Genomic DNA, 19,207 nt, shown 5'->3' with positions numbered 1-19,207 from the left:
TCTCATTAGCTGGGGAGGGGTCAGACAGACAAACCGAGCCAGTCCAGACCGATTCATTCAAGGCTAAGCGAGGCTTAGATCTCGAGGGGGGTCAGGGTACAGGGGCCCCCATGACAGGGGAGGGGCTCTCTCTCTGTGTGTGTGTGTGTGTGTGTGTGTCTTGTGTTGTCTGGTCCGATTTATCGTAACTCGTCCTAAGGCACCTGTAAACACCTTCAGTGGATTAACCTCGATTTAGCGGAAGGGACCGGCTGAACCCATATGGAGGCCGTTGTTAATTTCATGCAGTCTAATCATGATTTGCTAAATTTAATACTAATCAAACTTAAAGCAGCACTTGACCCGAACAAGGCTTTTTCCTTGATGTGTGTTGCTTTTTAGTCTTGATGTGAAGTGCGGAGGAGGTGGAGGAGGGGGAGGAGGAGGAGGGGTCTCTTGTCTTCAGCTCTGGACTTTACTGGAAACCAATGATGTCACCAGTCCACACACAGGGAGAGAGAGAGAGAGAGAGAGGGAGGGATAGCTCCACAACAGCCAGGACAATAGATGTGAGAAGCAGGGATATGACATAAGTGCAGAGGGAGAGAGAGGCAGACAGACTTTTTAATGTGGTGAACAAAGGCTTCAGTAGAGCGATGAAGAGACAGAAGCAGAAAGGGGGAAAAAAAAATAAAGAAAATGCAGCTGTGTGTGTCGTGGGAGACGACCTGACGCGTCCTTATCCATCTCTGTTGTTACCGGTTTCACCACTGGAGTGCACTGCCGACTCTTAACCGAACCGATTCCAGTTATTCACAGTGTCTCATGGTTTGGTTTATTGAGTTCTAGCTGATCATCCTGACCCTGAAACATAAATCCAGCCCTCTTGGGGGTTTCACTGCTGTGGCCTGGTCTGGTTAAGATCTCTGCTGACTCTGGACAAACCCCCCAGTGGTTCATGAACTCTGCCCTCTACTGGGCAGTATGCTGTGGAAACACAAAACTGCTGCTAAACCACACAAAAACAACATACGGGGAAACGCCAAGTGTGATAAGAATATTTGACCCTGCAACCCCCCCATACACACCCACAAACACAAACACAAACACACACATACATCCCTCTATTTTGTGTGAGGTCATTCATAGACGTAAACATTTGCCTGGCACCAACCTTATTCCCACCTGAACCCTAAATCAAAGTCTTAACCCCCAAACAGTTCAATGAAAGTGACGAGCGATCAAAAAATGTAAAAGGTCTTAAAGTCAAAATGGTCCTGACAAAGAAGTAAAAGAACAAGTATAGTACAAGAACACACACTTAGACACAAACATGACCTAAAAACATTTGTAAAGAGGCCGCCTGCGGATGCACTGGCACATTTTGTTCTCATATAGTGACAGAAAAGAACCTCTTCATTTTACGCAACAACTTTCCACTGGAGATGTTTGCAGCTGTCACAGCTGATACTCCTCCCGCTGCTTGAAACGATGAGTCTCCTCTGCTCTGTGTGTGTGTCTGCAGCAGGGAGGGGAAAGGAGTGTGTCTCTGTTCTGCTCCGAAATGTGAAATCAGTCTTTCTGTGGAAGCCAGCACAGGATGGCCCGGCGGCCTCATGCTTGTCTCTCATCCAGTGTGGATCCTCTCTGACTGTGCTGTGAACTCTTTCCTGTCTGTCTCCGTCTCCTCCTCGCACACTCACAGGCAGAGATAATGTCCTTTCAAGTTAATCTCAATGGTGTCTTATGTGCTGTCTTGACTGCACAACCGTCTTATCTCTGACGTAAACACTGAGACATTAAACCCATGACCCTCTCATTCGTTGTCCTCCCTTTATTTTTTTCACCATGGTGAACTGCAATGTTTCTCCAGCTCTATCTGCTTCTATAAGGAATCTCCTTATTCCTCCTCTCCTCCGCTTTCTTATTGGTCTGCTTTTATGAGCACGCTCCGGGCCAGAGAGGCTCGGCAGCCAGTCAGGTATGAGGACAGCAGCCTCGCTGGAGTCAGGAGGCCGTGGGCAGGAAGTGGGAGATTTCCTGGAATGTGTGTTTTTTCCCCACACTGGTGCAATAACAGAGCGAGCAGTGCTCCTCCTGTTTTTGTCCCCTTTGTAAATCAGTGCAGTTCCCTGTTCGGACTTTGTGGAACAGAGAGAATTAAGAGCTGATTTAGGAAGTCCAGTGATGGCAGGAACCCATCATAAACAAAGAAAAACTGCTCCATCCTCATCGAGGGCTTTCCTAAGGGTGATTGCGTCATTCGTCTTCCATGGAAGGAGAACTTGGAGTAAGGATTGTCCTGTACTGTAGTGCAGGGACATCATGTGCATTATCTATTAGCCTTTCAACCATAGAAACATGAAGACGGCGATCATTTACATGTTATACGCTGTTGCATTCAGGCTAGAGGTAATCTTGCACTAAACTCAGATGTACTTGCATTTTATAGCTCTACTAGTCCATGACATTTCATTTATTTGATAGCTGTAGAGATATATTAGTAAGACAATTAAACTTCTTTTATTTTCTTATAACCCCAAAAATGAACTTCAATCGGTTAAACACAGAGGAGTTACCTCTTCTCAAATCAACTTCAGTAATTGTGAATATATTTGTTGACATGAAGTTGAAGGTAATTAGTTAGTGTTTTAGCAATTGAGGCAATTTTTTAAGTTGGTCCATCAGATTCATGTGTCACGTACAATTATTACAGGTACATGAGGGATGTACTGTTGGAAACAACTTAGATCAGCTTCAGATATTATTGATTAATTTCAGATATTAAACAATTTTATGTTAATGTTAATTAAGATAAAAACTCTTGGGTTTCTCTATCATTTGTTTAGGTTTTGACCTTAGAAGTTGGTGATAATGCTTGTTGTGAGTTGTTGCATACAATTCAAATTTAAATTAATCGAACATTGGTTTTGATATTTCTTATTTTCACCTTTTGCTCTGAAACTCAACAAATGATGATTCTGGACTTGACATCTCAAGTTGAACTTGTGCACTCATCTGCTCGTCCATCAGCTAGGGCAGCATCTGTCCCATTAGTCAGACCTCTGGTTTTCCCTGAGCGATGACATCACTCCCACTGTGAGACCAACACTCCAATCCCCCTGGGGCAGAGCTGGGGGTCGCACAGGGCCACAACCTTCCCACTGCCCCTCCGGGCTTCCCAGAGCTCCAGAGACCCTGGTGGACACCGGGGCAGCTTGGCCTGGGAACTGGAGCCAGTCCAGGAGAGCTGATAAAACATACAGTTTGATCGCTGACAGAGAAAAGGCTTCCCTGGCCCTTTGGTGCACTCTCAGCTAAGATGAGGCGGGGGTAATGGGGCCATTTGGGCGTCTTTTTGTGTGTGTTTGTGGGTGCATCAGTATTTGTGTGTGTGTGCGTGACTTTCGGTGACGCTGTGTGATGCTGGAGTTACATGTTGGTGTTATGGGAGCAAGACGAGTGGGTAGTCATATCACGTACACACACACACACACACACACACACACACTTGAACAGTGGGTGGCAGCAGATCTCCCACTGATCCCGGAAACATTGGTTGTCATAAAGTTCTTATTGTTGTCTTCTGACATTGTATTTGATCATCTGACCGATTGGAAATGTAAATGTATGAACCGCAGTTGATTCATGATTATGATACAACTCTGTAGAAAAAGAACCCTCACAAAGTCAGGGTTTGATTCATATCTTCCCCTTTATTCACACAAGTGGGCAGACTGAGTATATGTGCAGGCACATTCACAGTGGAACAGTGTTGTCCGTTCTCACACACTCGGCCCATTCTCCCCTCCCGTCTCTGACAATACACAGTACGAGTGACGGCATCCACAGTCTTCCTTGTATTGTCCCACGCAGGGTTTGTAAGGCCGCAGCTGCTTCACACACAGGACGGCTATAGGTCCCCCAGCACGTCACTTCACCCTCTCAGGGTAAGTGATGGCGGTATAATCACAGCAAATCTACATCTGATAGTCAAATGAAGTGGGTGTCTGGGGATCTGCACAAACAAAGAGATTTTGACCTGAATCAATTTCGAGATTCTGACTAATTTGTGCAACTCAGACAGTCAAAGCCTCTTTTTTTCATTCAGACATTATACAAAACAAAGAATAATTGAGTTGTGTGTTTGTGAGCAAGATTACACAAAAACAACAGAACAGGTAACCATGAAACTTGGTGGAAGGATGAGGTGTGGATCATTTTCATCATTTTCCCAGGGAATAATTCATGGATCTTGATTTAAAGTGATTGTGAATAAAAAAGATCAATGAAGCATGCAAACACCGAATGATGTCTGTAATAATTAGGCAAGCCAACGATCATTTTCATTGTGTGTTTCAACACTGTACATGTGTTGTAAACCATTCTTTTCTGAAGATCGAGTCAAATTAGATTGTTAAATCACTAAATTAGTAACTGGTAAATTGACTGGTAAATTACTAAAATCAACGTTTCTTTACTAATAAAATAAACTATTTAAATGTAACTTTTGTCTCGTAATAAACTTTACAAGTTATCGTAAAGATGTGTGTCCATTTCATTTCGAGAAATAAGGAAAGGTGTTTACACCCCAAAAAACTTTATATGAAACAGATTGATGGATCTGTCGTGTTGCGCAAACAGCTCTCAGCCGCGCGTCAGAGCGCGCACGTTGTTGTCAATCTGACGAGAGTCGAGCCGAAAGAGGAGGAGGAGGAGTTCTAACGGGACTGTTGTGAGTGAGAGCAGAAGCAGGAGGAGGGGGAGGAGGAGGGGTTTGGTTTAGATACGCAGTAGAAGAGGGGAGAGTGACAGTCAAAGAGAAGCAGACCGAGAGTGCGGTTGGGGTGCAGGAGGACCCAGATCTTTAAAAGAGGAACACGTCTTCTTCTTTTCCTTGTCGGATTACCCCCCGAGCTCTGATGCTGTCCTCGGATCATGAGAGAAACGCTCACCATGAAGTTCGCCTGGAAAACTAAAATGGTAAAAAAAAAAAAAGCAACAACATCAAAGAAAGAAAAGAAATTCTCGTGGTTTTCCATCCTGTGCGCTCTGTTGTTGAGCTTGTGGTTTTGAGGAGAGGGGGGAGAGGGAGGGAGGTTAAAGGGGGGGTGGGTGGGGGGGAGAAAGGAGGGGGTGTCTGTAGGCTTGGGAAAGTAGCGGATAAAGGGGGAGAGCGGAGGAGCCTGAGGAGGAGGGGAAAGCGGGGAACTGTTGAACACTGAGTGTTAATCATCTAAACCAGATTTGAACCTCGGTTTCATTGTGAAGTTGGTGCGTAAAGTTTTGGAAACGTGCGTAAAAATTACTAATAATGAAAAACGCTCTCCTCTGCTGCACCAGTGTATGGACTCGATCTGGAGTTTCCCCTCCCTGATGGGGGATATGAAAACTTTTGTCTGGGGGCCTGCAGTGAAATAGAGTGGGAACAATTGACGAGCCCCGGGGCCATCACTGTCTCTCTCCGCGGCTCCCAGCTGCGTCCAGCCGAGAAAAGCACAAAAGCCAACAGATCTGCGCCCAAAAGACTGAACTCGGCTGCTGTTGTTATCTCAGCAGTATTGTTTCACACACATCTAATGGGCTGATAGGCAGATTAGCTCTAATGCATGAGCTGAGATAGGGTCCTCCGTGCATCTGTGGCCTCCATGCAGTGTCCCGCTGTGCACTTATTTTTGGAGCATCTTCTGTGGGAGGATACAGAGTAAACATGTCCTCCCCTGTTTACACCTCACCCAGCCTCATCTGATGGGCTCTGTAGCTGCTCCCTATTGTTTCTGATTGCTCCATATTCCGGTGAATGGAAATATGTGACTGTTTTGGTTTCCAAGCTGAAATCAGACCAAGCTTTGGTGCACAGAGTCAGCACAGCTTCTCCCTTTTAAACCCTGCTCTGAAAAACATCTCTATGGCAGGCTGTGTGTGTGTGTGTGTGTGTGCAGACTGTGAACTCAGGGGCCCGGCCAGCACCGAGACCTCCCGCTATTGTTTTGGGAGTGTGTGGACTGCATGACTCATGCACTGATGTATTTATTTGTCTCTGCGCCAGCCATCCATCCAGCCGGCCAGCCAGCAACAGCTGAAGCAAGCAGCAGATAGAGAGGCTGCATGTTGCTGACCGTACACACAGGACGCTGGGACACACATGTTTCAGACAAATACAGCATCCGACCTGCAAAGACACAGACATGCCGTCCCATTTCACCTGTCAACTCCTGTTAAAATCCTCCGTCTTTTACTCCTCCTCTTCCTTTCTATCTTTGTGTTTTCAGTCTGAGGACCTTCTTTTCAATTCTGCAGGACATGTTTTCTGTTCAAACCCAAACACGGCCGAGTCATGGCTGAGTGCCACCAGGCCTCCAGGACGGTCCATTCAGCCTGTTAATGCCGACTTTGACCTTTGACCTCTTTTCTGGCATCCCCTTCTGTTTGGGCAGAGGCTTCGGACTTTGCCATTGAGACTGTGCCAATGAAAGTGGGGACAAGTGAGAGTGATCTTGGCGGATGCTGCCTGAGTGCATGTGTGTGTGTGTGTGTGTGTGTGTGTGTGTGTGTGTATGTGTGTGAGGACTTGGCCTTAATACTGCACGCGTGGTTGTTTCTGTTTGGCCAGTCCCTCTCCTTCGCTGTCTCCCTGTCTCTGTTTTTGTCTGCGTCTGTTGATGTCTCAGCAGATCTCCTGTTTGCTCTCGCGCTCTCCCTGAGCCTGAGATTTGTATTTTGACTTCTCTCCGCTCCCAGTCTATTTGTTTGTGCGCTCGGCTGTTTATCAGTGATTTACAACCAAAGACATACTCACCACATATGGGTCCTCTGCTGCCACTTGAGCTCAAATCCATTTAGTCTGACAAGTTGATTTTAGCGTGGTTGAGCTCTGGAGACGCCGATTTGTAATCAAACTCTCTTGGCTGGTGTAATTAGGCTGAGACAACAGACGGAGACATATCAGCAGAGAAACATTTTCCGTGCATATTTCGGCGCGGTTCATCCATTCTGGTTCTTATCTCAAGTTTTTTGAGTCAGCTCTGACTTTAGCTCCAGAGAGACACGGTGAAGGAGATGGATAAGGATTAATAGAGGGGAGTAAAGATGGGGAGGGAAGGAGGGAGGGAGGGAGGGAGGCCAGGCGAGCAGCATTGGTGGGGGTTGGGGAGTCGGTCATTCTTGATGTTTTACAACATCTCAGTTCCTCTCTACCTAGTTTGTGTGACTGCTGCGGTTGTGTTTTCTCATTCTTCGGTCTGCTTTCCTAACTAAGGTTTCCAACAGGGCAAAATCCTATCAAAATCACATGTGCTGTTGAAGTTATAGCTCCGCAGCGAGCAGGAATTTGTTGTGTATTTGTTTTATTCCTCTCCTCTGGAGGTGTCCTAATAATCTTTTCTCCCTCACTCCTCGCAGAGCTCGGTGCAGGACTGGGGGGAGGAAGTTGAGGAAGGAGCCATCTACAATGTGACACTGAAGAGGGTTCAGATTCAGCAGGCGGCCAACAAGGGAGCAAGATGGCTGGGGGTGAGTAGAGGCCTCACTGACGTCTCACACTGTGACACAGCTGATGCTGAGCCCCGGTGAAACGGATTAAACAAAACCTTTTTCCCACTTTCTCAAACCCGTTGTGATAAAAATGGTAAACCCCACAGGTTTATTTATAGTGGAACAGGTTCTAATCTGGAACTTATCACGTGCAGATGGATTAGGAAAACAACCCAATGAGTTGTGTGCATCCTCCAGAGCTTAATAAAAGAAAAAAAGCTAATCTCTATTGTTTGAGACAGACTGCGTCTTTCAACCGAGGGCCGTCTCTCAGCCCTGTGCTCCACCGGGGCTGTTGTTGGTCTAACATCCGAGCTGTAAATCTCTCAGTTCAGACTACACCTTTTACACTGCACGCTGAAAATCAACAGCTTCCCCAGACCGGGGCTGTTCAGCCAAAGCATGTGATTTCCTGACTTCTCCGGCTGCCAACATTGAAACGGCTCGCTCCTTTGTACGGCGGTGTTTCATGAAATGCTGCTATGTCAAAAAAAAAAAAGCTGGGGTATTAAAAGTTTTCCCTTGAGTTGTGCAGTTTTTTTTTCAGCACATATGAGGCATTACTGTTTCCTCCTCTGCGCTGTTTATATCAGCATAATAAGATGTTACGCAGTGTATTATTATACTACACTGAAGGGCCAATTAGAGGTATTATCCCCGGTTTTCACTGCAACAACTACACGAATGCAGGAGTTAACAGAAAGTCGGATATATGAGGTTTCGCTGTGTTTACGAGGATTTAAAAAAAAAAAAAGGTTTGTCACTCAGTGTTCGGCGGTTGGGGCCCGACTCATGAGAGAAGAACTAGCTCGGAGGCTTCAAGACTGTATTGATGTATTGACAGCGATAGATCTCTCCAGCTCCACTCCAGCTAATTAAAACAACATGGCTACTTTCTACAGCAGCAGCAGCAGCAATCCCATCAGCGTATTTACTCCAAACAGTCAATTGTCAGCGAATAACAGCAATTACAATCAGTGGGATTACAGGCCTGTGCTCTGTGTATTGTTTACAATGTGTGTAGTAATTAGCGGATTCGGTTTCAGAATTGGTAGAGTTTAATGTTTTGTAAATTCCCCATCTGTGTGAGTGCACGGTGGGCCACCACGCACAGATGAATAATCATGTCTGTGCCGCGTCCTGAGCTGCTATCAGCGGGGTTTTGTTGGGGGAACTTGGCTCTGCTGCCGTCCTCCTCTCTGTCTGGAGGGACGGTGGAGGAGGGGCCCGCTGTGATTAAAAGCAGATTGGAGCGTTTCCTGTTGTAGTCAGCTAACTTTACCAAGGTCTCTCTCTCTCTCTTTCTCTCTTTCCGTGTCTCTGCCACCTCGCCCTCCACTCCCTCTCTGCTCGCTGTGTAGCTCGGCTCAGTGGGTTTCCTCACAGACAAGAAAGCATAATCGTCGGATACATCTGGACAACTGAGAATTAAATATAGGTCACTGTTGTCCTCACTGCCTCTGCTCTCCATTCATTCACTTGGTCCTCCATTAAATTGTCTCACTCCTATCATTGAATTGTCTGACTCCTGTTGTTTAACAGTTTGGAGCTTACCTGTTCTCAGATGTCAAGTGAATGCACATCACAGGAATGAATCAACGAAATAGGATGTCACCTGCTTACCTCCACCAACGGTCCATCCTAAATTCATGCAATCAAGCTGCACCACATTTCAGACAGTCATAGATATCAGTTCCCTAAATGTTTCATCAAGATCCAGGGGAATTCTACGGAACTGTCATAAATTGCTCTGTATCGCAAAGAAAGTGAAAATAAATCCTGCTACTGATCCAAATCGGAACCAAACTTTAATTTCAATTTGTAACCTTTCACCAAGTTTTGTGCTAATCCTTCCATGAAAACATGGCGGAGGCAATGAACTACATGCACTCCAAGCCCAAAACACAGAGTGTTGGCAGTCACTGTAAAACCTTATTTAACTGTGTACAAATATCCGTGTTCAGGCGGAGGGGGATCGTCTGCCTCCCGGCCACACGGTGAGCCAGCTGGAAACCTGCAAGATCCGCAGCATCCGCGCGGGAACGCTGGAGCGACTGGTGGAGACGCTGCTGACGGCATTTGGAGACAACGACCTCACCTACACCTCCATCTTCCTGTCCACGTACAGAGCCTTCACCAGCACACAGACTGTGCTGCGCCTCCTGCTAGACAGGTAGGCACGAGTGAGGTGTTTTAGAAATCCACAAATAACGTACTGACTTTACATTGTTGTGGTTCATATATATAAAATATATATATATATATATACTGTATATGAATATTTGTTTATATGTATTTAATTATGCATTCTCCTCATTCTCTGCTGCAGATATGGATGCACTGAGGAAAATGAACAAGAGACAGACAGATGTCGAGGATCTGAAAGCAGAGGAGCCATCAGGAAGTGAGCTACATTTCTATATATACACACATCTCTGTTAATTTCATATAGACAGTCCTCTATCGTTGTATTGTTGTTAGCTGCAGTATTTCTAATGTATCTAAGCTGTTCTCCTGTCACCGCCTGCTCTCTAAACTCAAACCTTTCCCTGCGGTCTCCACAGTGCCTTGGCCTCCATCCTGCGTGCCTGGCTGGACCAGTGTCCTGAAGACTTCCAGGAGCCTCCCGAGTACCCCTCTCTGCACAGGCTGATGGACTACCTGCGCATGACCCTGCCCGGGTCCGAGGCCCTGAGACGGGCACAGGGTCTGCTGGAGCAGCTGCAGAGTGAGGCTGGCATGGACGACTCTGATGGTGACTAACGAATCATCTTTTATTTCGATTCTCCACAGTGGAGCTTTAGATTTTCATCTCAGGTAGTGAATTCCAAATCAACCCTGTTTACCTGCTTTCAGCTGGCTTCCATGGCAACAGCTCTTTCTGCCTGGGGGAAGAGGAGGAAGTGGAGATCGAGGTCCAGGAGGACTTCCTGTCGTTTGATGCGGACCTGGTGGCCGAGCAGCTGACCTACATGGACGCAGTGAGTGGAGGGAAATGTGCTGGACACAGGGGAGGGGAGGCAGTGTGTGTGTGTGTGTGTGTGTGTGTGTGTGTGTGTGTGTGTGTGTGCGTGTTACATCGCCGGTTACATCCCTGCAATGTTGTTACAGTGGTGTCCCACTAACGTCAGCGTGTTTTTCCTGCTCCAGCTGCTGTTTAAAAAGGTTGTGCCCCACCACTGCCTGGGCTCCATCTGGTCTCAGAGGGATAAGAAGCACAACAAGCACAGTGCCCCCAGCGTCCGGGCCACCATCACCCAGTTCAACGCCGTGGCGGCCTGCGTGGTCAGCACCGTGCTCAAACACAAACAGATCCGGCCGCACGTCAGAGCGCGGGTCATCCAGCGCTGGATCGACATCGCTCAGGTGGGATGAAACACACAATTTCAAACCTTCAGAAACAACAGTGGATTCCTGACTGACCTTGTGATCTTCTGTTACAGGAATGTCGAATACGCAAAAACTTCTCATCCCTACGAGCCATTGTGTCGGCACTGCAGTCCAATCCTCTGTACAGGCTGAAAAGAGTATGGGCCTGTGTGCACAAGTAAGCCCCCAATTTCTCAACTATGCAGATAATCTCAGTGGGTTCCGGTAGAAGAATCAGTGTTTTGGCAGAATTCAACAGGGTCTCCTCAGTGTTTATGTGTTTTAGCTGCTGTCCTTTACGCAATCCTAAACTAACCTGAGTCTGTGTTCGATGCAGAGACAGCATGCAGACGTTTGAGGAGCTGTCGGACATTTTCTCCGACCACAACAACTACCTGACGAGCAGAGAGCTACTCATGAGGGTGAGTTCTCCCTTTATCATGTCTGAGGAATCTGAAGCTTGAATATACGCTGCTTTCAGAAATCTTCTGGAGGGGTGGTATGTAAGAACGAAAATGTTCAAGTCAGGTGATCTGGACATTTTCTCCAAATGTTTCTGCCAGTCTGAGTGATATATATATAATGGAATTAAAACAACTAAAGCAATCCAAATATATGAGGATGATAAAGAGATCGAAGCCAACGAAGATGTCAACTTGGAAAAACAACCAGGTTTTAGAGCTTTGGCTATAAGGGCATACAAAGATAAACAAAAACAAATGAGCTCCGCAGCAAAATGTATACGCCATGTCCTGCATGCTCTGCCCAGGCTCCACCCCTTCCCTGAATGTATCTGACATGTTCCTGTTGTTGTGACTGTGTCGGACACGGACAAGCTCCCGCTGCATTGTTCATATGTGAAAGGATAAATCTGTTCGCTTGCTGGAGCCCCTGTCTAAAAAAAGCAGTTGTAGACTCAGCATTTTCTGAAAAAAAAAAAGAAAAAAGTTTAAACTTTGTAGATGTTCCCGGCTTTTGATCTGTAAAAAATCCTGGAAACATTTGCTCGTTCCCTCGCTAGAATCTCGAGCGCTGAAGCCCTTTTTCTCTGTTCGCCCCACAGGAAGGCACTTCAAAGTTTGCCAGTCTGGAGAGCTGCGCCAAGGAGCACCAGAAACGCACCCACAAGAGACTCCTGCTGCAGAGGGAGATGGTGAGACAAAAGTGCTTTAACAACCAGTGCCAGACAAATGGATGTCTTTTCAGAGCTCTGTCATTTCAAACAACACATTCCTCCAAAGCAGTGTACTGCAAAGTGAGCCCAAGCCGCTCCAGTAGGATGAAGCCACGTGGTTAACATTGTTTACCCAATGCACTTTGTGCTGTACTTGAATTAAGCCTCTGTTGTGATTTACAAGCTCTCCTCGCCCTCTCGCAGTGGAAATAAATCTCGGACTTTATTATGTGGCATCGCAGTGAATTTACTCGGTTGTTAAAGTAATTGAATAACTCTTTCCTCACAGGGAGCAATGCAAGGAACGATACCATACTTGGGGACGTTTCTTACCGACCTGACCATGTTGGACACGGCCCTGCCGGACCTAGTGGAGGTAGGAAAAAACAACTCCCCCAACACCTGCTGAGTGTGTGTGTGTGCGCCTGTTAGCAGCTGTGTGCGCCTTTCGATAATCGAAAGGGTGTGTGTGTGTGTGTAGAGCTTACACAACTCAGCAGATCCTAGAGTCTGTCTGTGTTACCACCGTCAGAGAACTGGGGTCTAAGTTTCCGTGTGAGTGTGGGGAATTTTGTCGGCCCATTTTCGGAGTGGCCCACCTAATGCTGTTTGTCTAAGCGGCCGCTGGTATGTGATGTTCGGGCTCTGACAGCGTGCTCTTTGTGTCCTCCGCAGGGTGGTCTGATCAACTTCGAGAAGAGACGCAGGGTGAGTGCAGCTGCAGTCCACCCCCCCCCCCCCCCACAGGGTTATATGTATGACAGTTATCACACGATGAGCTCGTCAGACCCAAATCTAACGAAGGTGGTTTTCTCTCTCCGTCTCTGCAGGAGTTTGAGCTGATCGCTCAGATCAAGCTGCTTCAGTCGGCCTGTAACAGCTACTGTCTGTTTGCGGAGCCCAGCTTCCTGCGCTGGTTTAAAAACCGCCCCCAGCTCAGCGAGGAGGAGAGGTAACGAGCACTTTCTCTCTCGCGATCGCACCATTACCCATCAGATAATGAGCGCATAAGAGTGTGAGGTCATGGTCTGTTGGAGCCATTGTTGAGAAACGCACAATGGAAGCTTCTTTCTCCACGTTGTCCTCGCCTCTCCCTGCTGTTCTTATGTCACGTCTTCACTCCCCACCGACCCCTCGTACTTGTTGTCTTTACTCTGTGACCTCTCTCCCTTTCTCACTCTTTTCGTTTTTCTCCTTAGACTTTCTCTTTTTTATTTAACCCTTCTGAGATTACACCGTTCCTAAAGCCACTGAGCACATGATTCGATAACGGTTCATAATGTTAAGTTGCATTATTCATGTTCTTTTTTTTGCAGCTACTCTCTGTCCTGTGAGATCGAGGGCCTTGGCGACAGCAGTCCGACTTCACCCAAACCTCGAAAAAGCATGGTGAAGAGACTCAGCCTGTGAGTACATCATAGCATAGATGTTCATTCTACTGTGAATGGATCATATTGAGTTGAAGATACTTTTCCTTGGCTCGGACGTGTCTCACTCTTATATTCATGCCCTGCTTGTCTGTGACCTATTTACTTTTATTGTCTGATAATTGTGTCCCTCTTCCTCTCAGGCTGTTTCTTGGGCCAGACAATAACTCGGCCCATTCCCCGGTCAGAGAGATGCCGCGATCGCCTCCTACTGGCAGCTCAGGGGAGAGCATGGACTCCGTCAGTGTGTCCTCCAGTGACTCCAGCAGCCCCTCAGACAGTGAAGGTCTCACGCCCACGACTCACACCTCGGACTCCCAGCAAAACAAGGTGGGTGGTGACATATAACATTAATCAATTATTATTAATCTTCTTCCTTTGTACTAATCATTTGATCCTAATTTTAGTTTGCCCCCGTAAGACTAGACTGGAGCCAACAGATCAAAGTAGGCTGTAGAATTAATGCTGGTTCATTTATAATCTTTATCTGTTGATTAATGGTCCCAGACTGGATCTAATAGATTAAACAGAAAGAAGAGTAAAGATTGTGTTGAGTTTAAAACCTTAATAAAATATATTAACAGAGTCATTTACATAACCACCAAACTTGCCCAACACAGGAAACCTAACATTATATATACTGAATATCTGTAGTTCTGCTTTTTGTTAAAGTTAGAGGTGAAAGTGGGCTCAGCTTCAGACTTAAAAAAAATGATGTCCTTTCTGGAAATATAATGTTTTAATAATAGATGATCCAACACCCTGAACCTATTCTGCCTCTAGATGATTCTGGTGAGGAAGATGAAGATCAGTTGTTGAATTAATTCGTCCGAACATAAACTTGTGACACATGCTAATCACAAAAGACACATCTCTAAAGGAAATATTAGATATTTCCCAATTTTTTACTTCCACCAAGAAGGATAAGTTTCACCCCTGTATGTCTGTTTGTTAGTTGGTTATATTTTAAGCAATATTATGCAAAAACCTACTGTTCACTAATCATGAAACCTGGAAGGGTGAGTTATGGGTCGCAAAAGAACCCATTTCATTTTAAAGTAGGTCCAGATCAGGGGGCAGATCTATGATTTGTTTTATTTCTCAGAGAATAGTTCATAGACCATAATGAAAATAAACAAGTTGAGGGGACTGCTTGCTATGTCTAAGTCATTTGGTGCAGATCCAAATAAATCTGGATCTATAGTGTAACATTTGAATGTGGTTTCAGGGAACTGTTGCTGGAGATATGCACTCTCCGAAATGTTCTTTTAGTTGTAAAAAAGAAATTCATTTGTGAAGAATAAGATAAAGAAACAAGAATTGTTTCAGGGACATTTTTTTCTACTGATGCCTAAAATAGCTGCACATCAGATTGTTAAAATGATTTATGAGTTTAGTTTCCATCTCTCTGTATGTGACCCCCCTCTCGTCTCCTCAGCTTTCAGAATCCTCCTCTTGTAATTCACTCCACTCCATGGACACCAGCTCGTCGACAGCCAGTGTCTCCATGACCCCGGCCTCTCCCTCCCTGCCGGGGCCCGCCTGCACCCACCGGCGCTCCCTCTCGCTCACGCCCCTGTCCCCCAGTTCCCCGAGCCAAACCCCAACGTATAACACCCAGGCCCAGGACGCCTGCATCATACGAGTCAGTCTGGAGCACGGCAACGGGAATCTCTACAAAAGCATCCTGGTGAGTAAATTAGTGTTTGTGTTGATTGTGTAACACTGTTTTTCGTTAAACCCTGTATGACTTCATTTTCTTTCCATCCTTTAAATAGTTGACCAATCAAGACAAGACCCGAGCCGTCATTTCCAGAGCGATGGCGAAGCACAACCTGGAGGTGGAGCCGGGGGAAGGATACGAGCTGGTACAAGTCATCTCTGAGGAGAGAGGTAAAACACGGGTCTGCTGTCAAATTGAAGCTTCTTATTTTTCCTCCTGCTGGATCCTCTGAGGTTCATCAAAAATCTTGGGTGATCAACGAGAGGTCTCTTTTTAAAACTGTGTGAAGCCTTGTTACTCAGATTACATCTTTCATAGACAGTATAAGGATTTAGGTTCAGCAAACGTTGTTGCTGCTCTATGAAGCAAAACAAATGTAAGCAATTCATCATAATAACAGACCAATGTTTTATGGAATTAGTAGGTAGATGGTAATATTTCACTGATCAGCTGTTTTACAAACTTAATGCACCAAACTGAATCGGCCACCAATTTATTTCTTACTAATAGCATTACACTCGCTCTTATGACTGACCTTTGTCCTCTGTTATGTCCAACAGAGCTGGTGATCCCAGACAACGCCAACGTCTTTTACGCCATGAACACCTCAGCTAACTTCGACTTCCTGCTGCGGGTGCGGGGCACAGCGGGTCGGCCAGTCCAGCTGCGAAGCCGGTGCAGCTCCACGCTCCCGCGGACCCAGCACCGCTCCAGCCTCTCGCTTCGACTCAGCAAAGTCACGCTGTGACGGGACTGTGTGGCCCAGCAGTTTGCCCTTATACCCCTGACCCAGGACAACACAGAGGGCATGAGGTGGATATTAGGGGTTGGGTTACGGGAGCCTCTGCAGAACAAAATGGACTTGAGGAAGCAATGCAGGATTTTCCACAAGCAACAGATTGATCCCAATGAGCTGTAAGACTTTTGAAGGAGCTTCAACAGGACTCTTATTTTGATCCTCATTGAACAGTGCCATCCCTTTGCCCCCTGCCTTAAAATAGACCTTGGATGTGTATTGGACTGCTGTGCCAGTGGGACTATGCTTAATTTTACTAGTGATGCCTGTGATAGAGTGATACAGCAACCCCTAGTGGCATTTGCTCTTTACGACGACAGATTTTTTGCACATGTGGGAGCAGCCAAACTCCTGACCTCCAACAGTATTCTGAAATGTTCTTCTTCTTGTCCTGTGACGCCTGTGTAGCTGAGTAATAACTGTTCTAGTTAAAGAAGAGTGATGAAAGCAGAAAGAGAAGGCGGATCAGAAGAAGAGATTGACTGAGTTTTCAGTCCTGTTGCCTTTATTGATGACTGAGTAGACCTCTGACAGTGATCTGAATGATATTGATGAACTGATTGACAGGAGCTGTGATGTCATTATTTCCCCCTAGTTGGACATGTGGACCCGCCATGTCTGCCCTGTGCACAGTGTGCACAGTGAATTCAGCCCCTCTCATATTGTGAGCTGTGTGAAGAATGCTGCGTTGTTTTGCGCTCGTTCTGATTGGTTCCAGTACTTGGTTTTAACAAGTCCTCCACGCAATGGCCTTACCAGCCCTGTCTTCAGGGCGCTGAGATGCAATTTGTGCTGCTGTACTCACTTGTGCTTGTTTGAAGAAAAAAAGAAGAACAGGCGGACAGGAGAGGAAATGAAGGAAGTGTCGCACTGAAATGGAAAGCACCGTGCACATTGTGTCAAACTGATGCACACTCGTACCTCTCTGCCCTTCATTATATGAACTACAGAGCTGCACTTGTCAGTTGGTCGGAGATGTGAATACATAAGAATGAGTGGCTTTGTCCCTCTTCACAAAAATGAATGAATTACTATTTTTTTGTATTTTTTATATGTTTTTATTACACATTTCAGGCCAGAATTGAAGCCAGATTGGAGACTGATGGAGGATTTTAAATGTTGTTGAATTCAGAAAGTGTCATGTTTTAGCCAGTGCAAATTTTTACTGTGATGCAATTGGAAATTATTTACCTCTTCAGCTCATTATACTCACAGAAGCCTCCTTATGCAGTAAAACCCCTCTTTATTTGTCTCATGGTCAAACCCCTTATTTCCAGCACCACATCACCAACACTCCATCAGCCGTTCACATGTGCAGGTTAACGCTGCACATGTCACTCTACTGTGCGTCACTCTACTGTGCCCTGATTTGGTGCAACCAGTTCAGGCTCCTCAGTTGATATCACAATGAGCAGTTTCGCTGTCGGCCCGATCGTCTTGTCTCCATGCAGCACTTCATTTCCAAACATCCCCCCCCCAGCTCCTGTGTTCTTCAGTGCCAAAGACCTTTCTTCTACCTGAATAAATAAATTATTATCATTATTATAATGATTGTCCTGTGTGTTTTTGATTTCAGAATAGAATTCAAAATCCTGCTCCTCACAACCAAAGCCCTTTAACAATCAATTTCCATCATGTATTAAAGAGCTAATTGCATTGTATTATCCCAATAGATAAATTTGCTCCCAAAAACAGTCTCACAGATGGTCACCCACATTGAGTTTGGGTAAACTGATAAACACCCTCTATCATGTGATTTTTAACATGTGATTATTCCAGTCTTATTTAAATACAATTCAGTTTAGCGGTTGATTCAAATTACATTTTTAACGTACATGTATTCTACCAAACAAAGCTCTTCCCATGTTCCCTGTGCAGCCGTGGCTGAATGAAGGCTGCAGCGCTCGGCCTCTGTCAGTTTACCCTTGTATCCTGATGGACAACATGCTCGTCCCTGTCCGGATTGACATTGTCGATGAGAGGACCAGAGGCTGTTCTGGACGCAGCCCAAGTCACTTTGCTGAGTGGAAGACATTTGTGCTGACTTAAGTGCAGCAGTCATAACCTTCTTTTCCTGAAGTGAAGTTTGCCTTGCTAGTCAAACAAAATAATTTAAAGTTTATTCCGTAAAATTTGGGATTGAGCACCACTCGCTGTGTGTTGCATGTTCACTCCATGTTTGCGTGGGATTGATCTGGGTACTCCGGCTTCCTGCCACAGTCCAAAGACATGCAGATTAGGGTTAGGTTAGTGGGAGACTCTAAATTGAACGGTAGGTGTGAAGGTGAGTGTGACTGGTTGTTTGTCTCTGTATGTTGGCCCAGTGATACAATGGCGACTAGTCCAAGGTGAACCCCGCCTCTCGCCCAAGGTCAGCTGGGATTGGCTCCAGCTCCCCCTGTGACTCTCTAAGGAGAAGTGGTACAGATAATGAATAGATGGATGAAGGATGGATGAAGGATGGATGAAGGATGGATGAAGAATGGATGAAGGATGGATGAAGGATGGATGAAGGATGGAAGGATCAATCCTTGTTTTGCCTCCTTAGGACTCAGAGGTTTTACTCGGATATAAGTTGTTGACGTGAAAACACTGGTTCCTCCCTGCCTTATTTATAATGAGGAACGAATTTCTTTATTTTCCAATACCAGTGTCTTTGGCTGCTGTCATCAGGTCTTTATTCCATTTAATTTGTACACATTTTTGTTTTATCGATTTCACAGATAGTGGGTAAAGACGAGGCCTTTAAATCACCTTCAGCTTTTTTATTGAATTTGATTTCAAGGCACTCAGATTTTCACTCAGGCACTGACGTTGTTTGTTATTGAGCGTCAACAGGTGGCTGCTCTGCATTAAGTGCTTACTTGAGAGCAACAAAAGGCTTCTTCTCCCGTGGGAGTGCACATTTGACGAGCTGGTTCATTACAGTGAGCCTCGTGTTACAGCCGTACACGCACAGATGGATGGTCTCTCACCAACTGGACAAATAAACCCAACATCAGCTACATATAACAATAATGAGGACATTGCTTGTTCAGTTTATACAGTATAATCCCTGTCTGATAATTTGATAGCTACACAAAGAAGACAATAGGTAATTCTGTTAGTGAGAGCTGTACAGAGTAAAAGGTTCCCTTACGAGTTATGAGAAACACAAGCAAGTAATAAACTCAGCAGGCCTTCTGCCCGACCTGAAATAAATAATG

At 45.7% G+C, this 19,207-nt stretch overlaps 1 protein-coding gene across 2 annotated transcripts in view; it reads left to right on the top strand.

The window, feature by feature from the left end:
- The window catches only part of rgl1 (ral guanine nucleotide dissociation stimulator-like 1), a 23,652-nt gene extending 6,103 nt beyond the window's left edge, over nt 1–17,549 (top strand). The window contains exons 1-18 of one of the 2 annotated variants that reach the window (XM_062395121.1): nt 4,782–4,962; nt 7,381–7,491; nt 9,477–9,685; nt 9,842–9,916; nt 10,077–10,267; nt 10,369–10,493; nt 10,663–10,878; nt 10,956–11,059; nt 11,219–11,303; nt 11,945–12,034; nt 12,345–12,431; nt 12,731–12,763; nt 12,886–13,007; nt 13,372–13,461; nt 13,626–13,812; nt 14,921–15,172; nt 15,261–15,375; nt 15,766–17,549. In XM_062395121.1, coding sequence (XP_062251105.1) covers nt 4,918–4,962; nt 7,381–7,491; nt 9,477–9,685; nt 9,842–9,916; nt 10,077–10,267; nt 10,369–10,493; nt 10,663–10,878; nt 10,956–11,059; nt 11,219–11,303; nt 11,945–12,034; nt 12,345–12,431; nt 12,731–12,763; nt 12,886–13,007; nt 13,372–13,461; nt 13,626–13,812; nt 14,921–15,172; nt 15,261–15,375; nt 15,766–15,953 — 2,325 coding nt within the window. In that variant the 5' untranslated portion in view covers nt 4,782–4,917 and the 3' untranslated portion in view covers nt 15,954–17,549. Of the gene's footprint in view, nt 1–4,781; nt 4,963–7,380; nt 7,492–9,476; nt 9,686–9,841; nt 9,917–10,076; nt 10,268–10,368; nt 10,494–10,662; nt 10,879–10,955; nt 11,060–11,218; nt 11,304–11,944; nt 12,035–12,344; nt 12,432–12,730; nt 12,764–12,885; nt 13,008–13,371; nt 13,462–13,625; nt 13,813–14,920; nt 15,173–15,260; nt 15,376–15,765 lie in introns of those variants that run through there. The other variant, XM_062395120.1, reaches the window with a different exon arrangement.
- Nucleotides 17,550–19,207: the final 1,658 nt, after the last annotated feature.

The sequence above is a fragment of the Platichthys flesus genome, chromosome 9 (assembly GCF_949316205.1).
Source record: "Platichthys flesus chromosome 9, fPlaFle2.1, whole genome shotgun sequence".
NCBI classification, from domain to species: domain Eukaryota; kingdom Metazoa; phylum Chordata; class Actinopteri; order Pleuronectiformes; family Pleuronectidae; genus Platichthys; species Platichthys flesus.
Note: the sequence above shows the minus strand (reverse complement) of the source record. Positions and strands in the feature narration are given on the sequence as shown.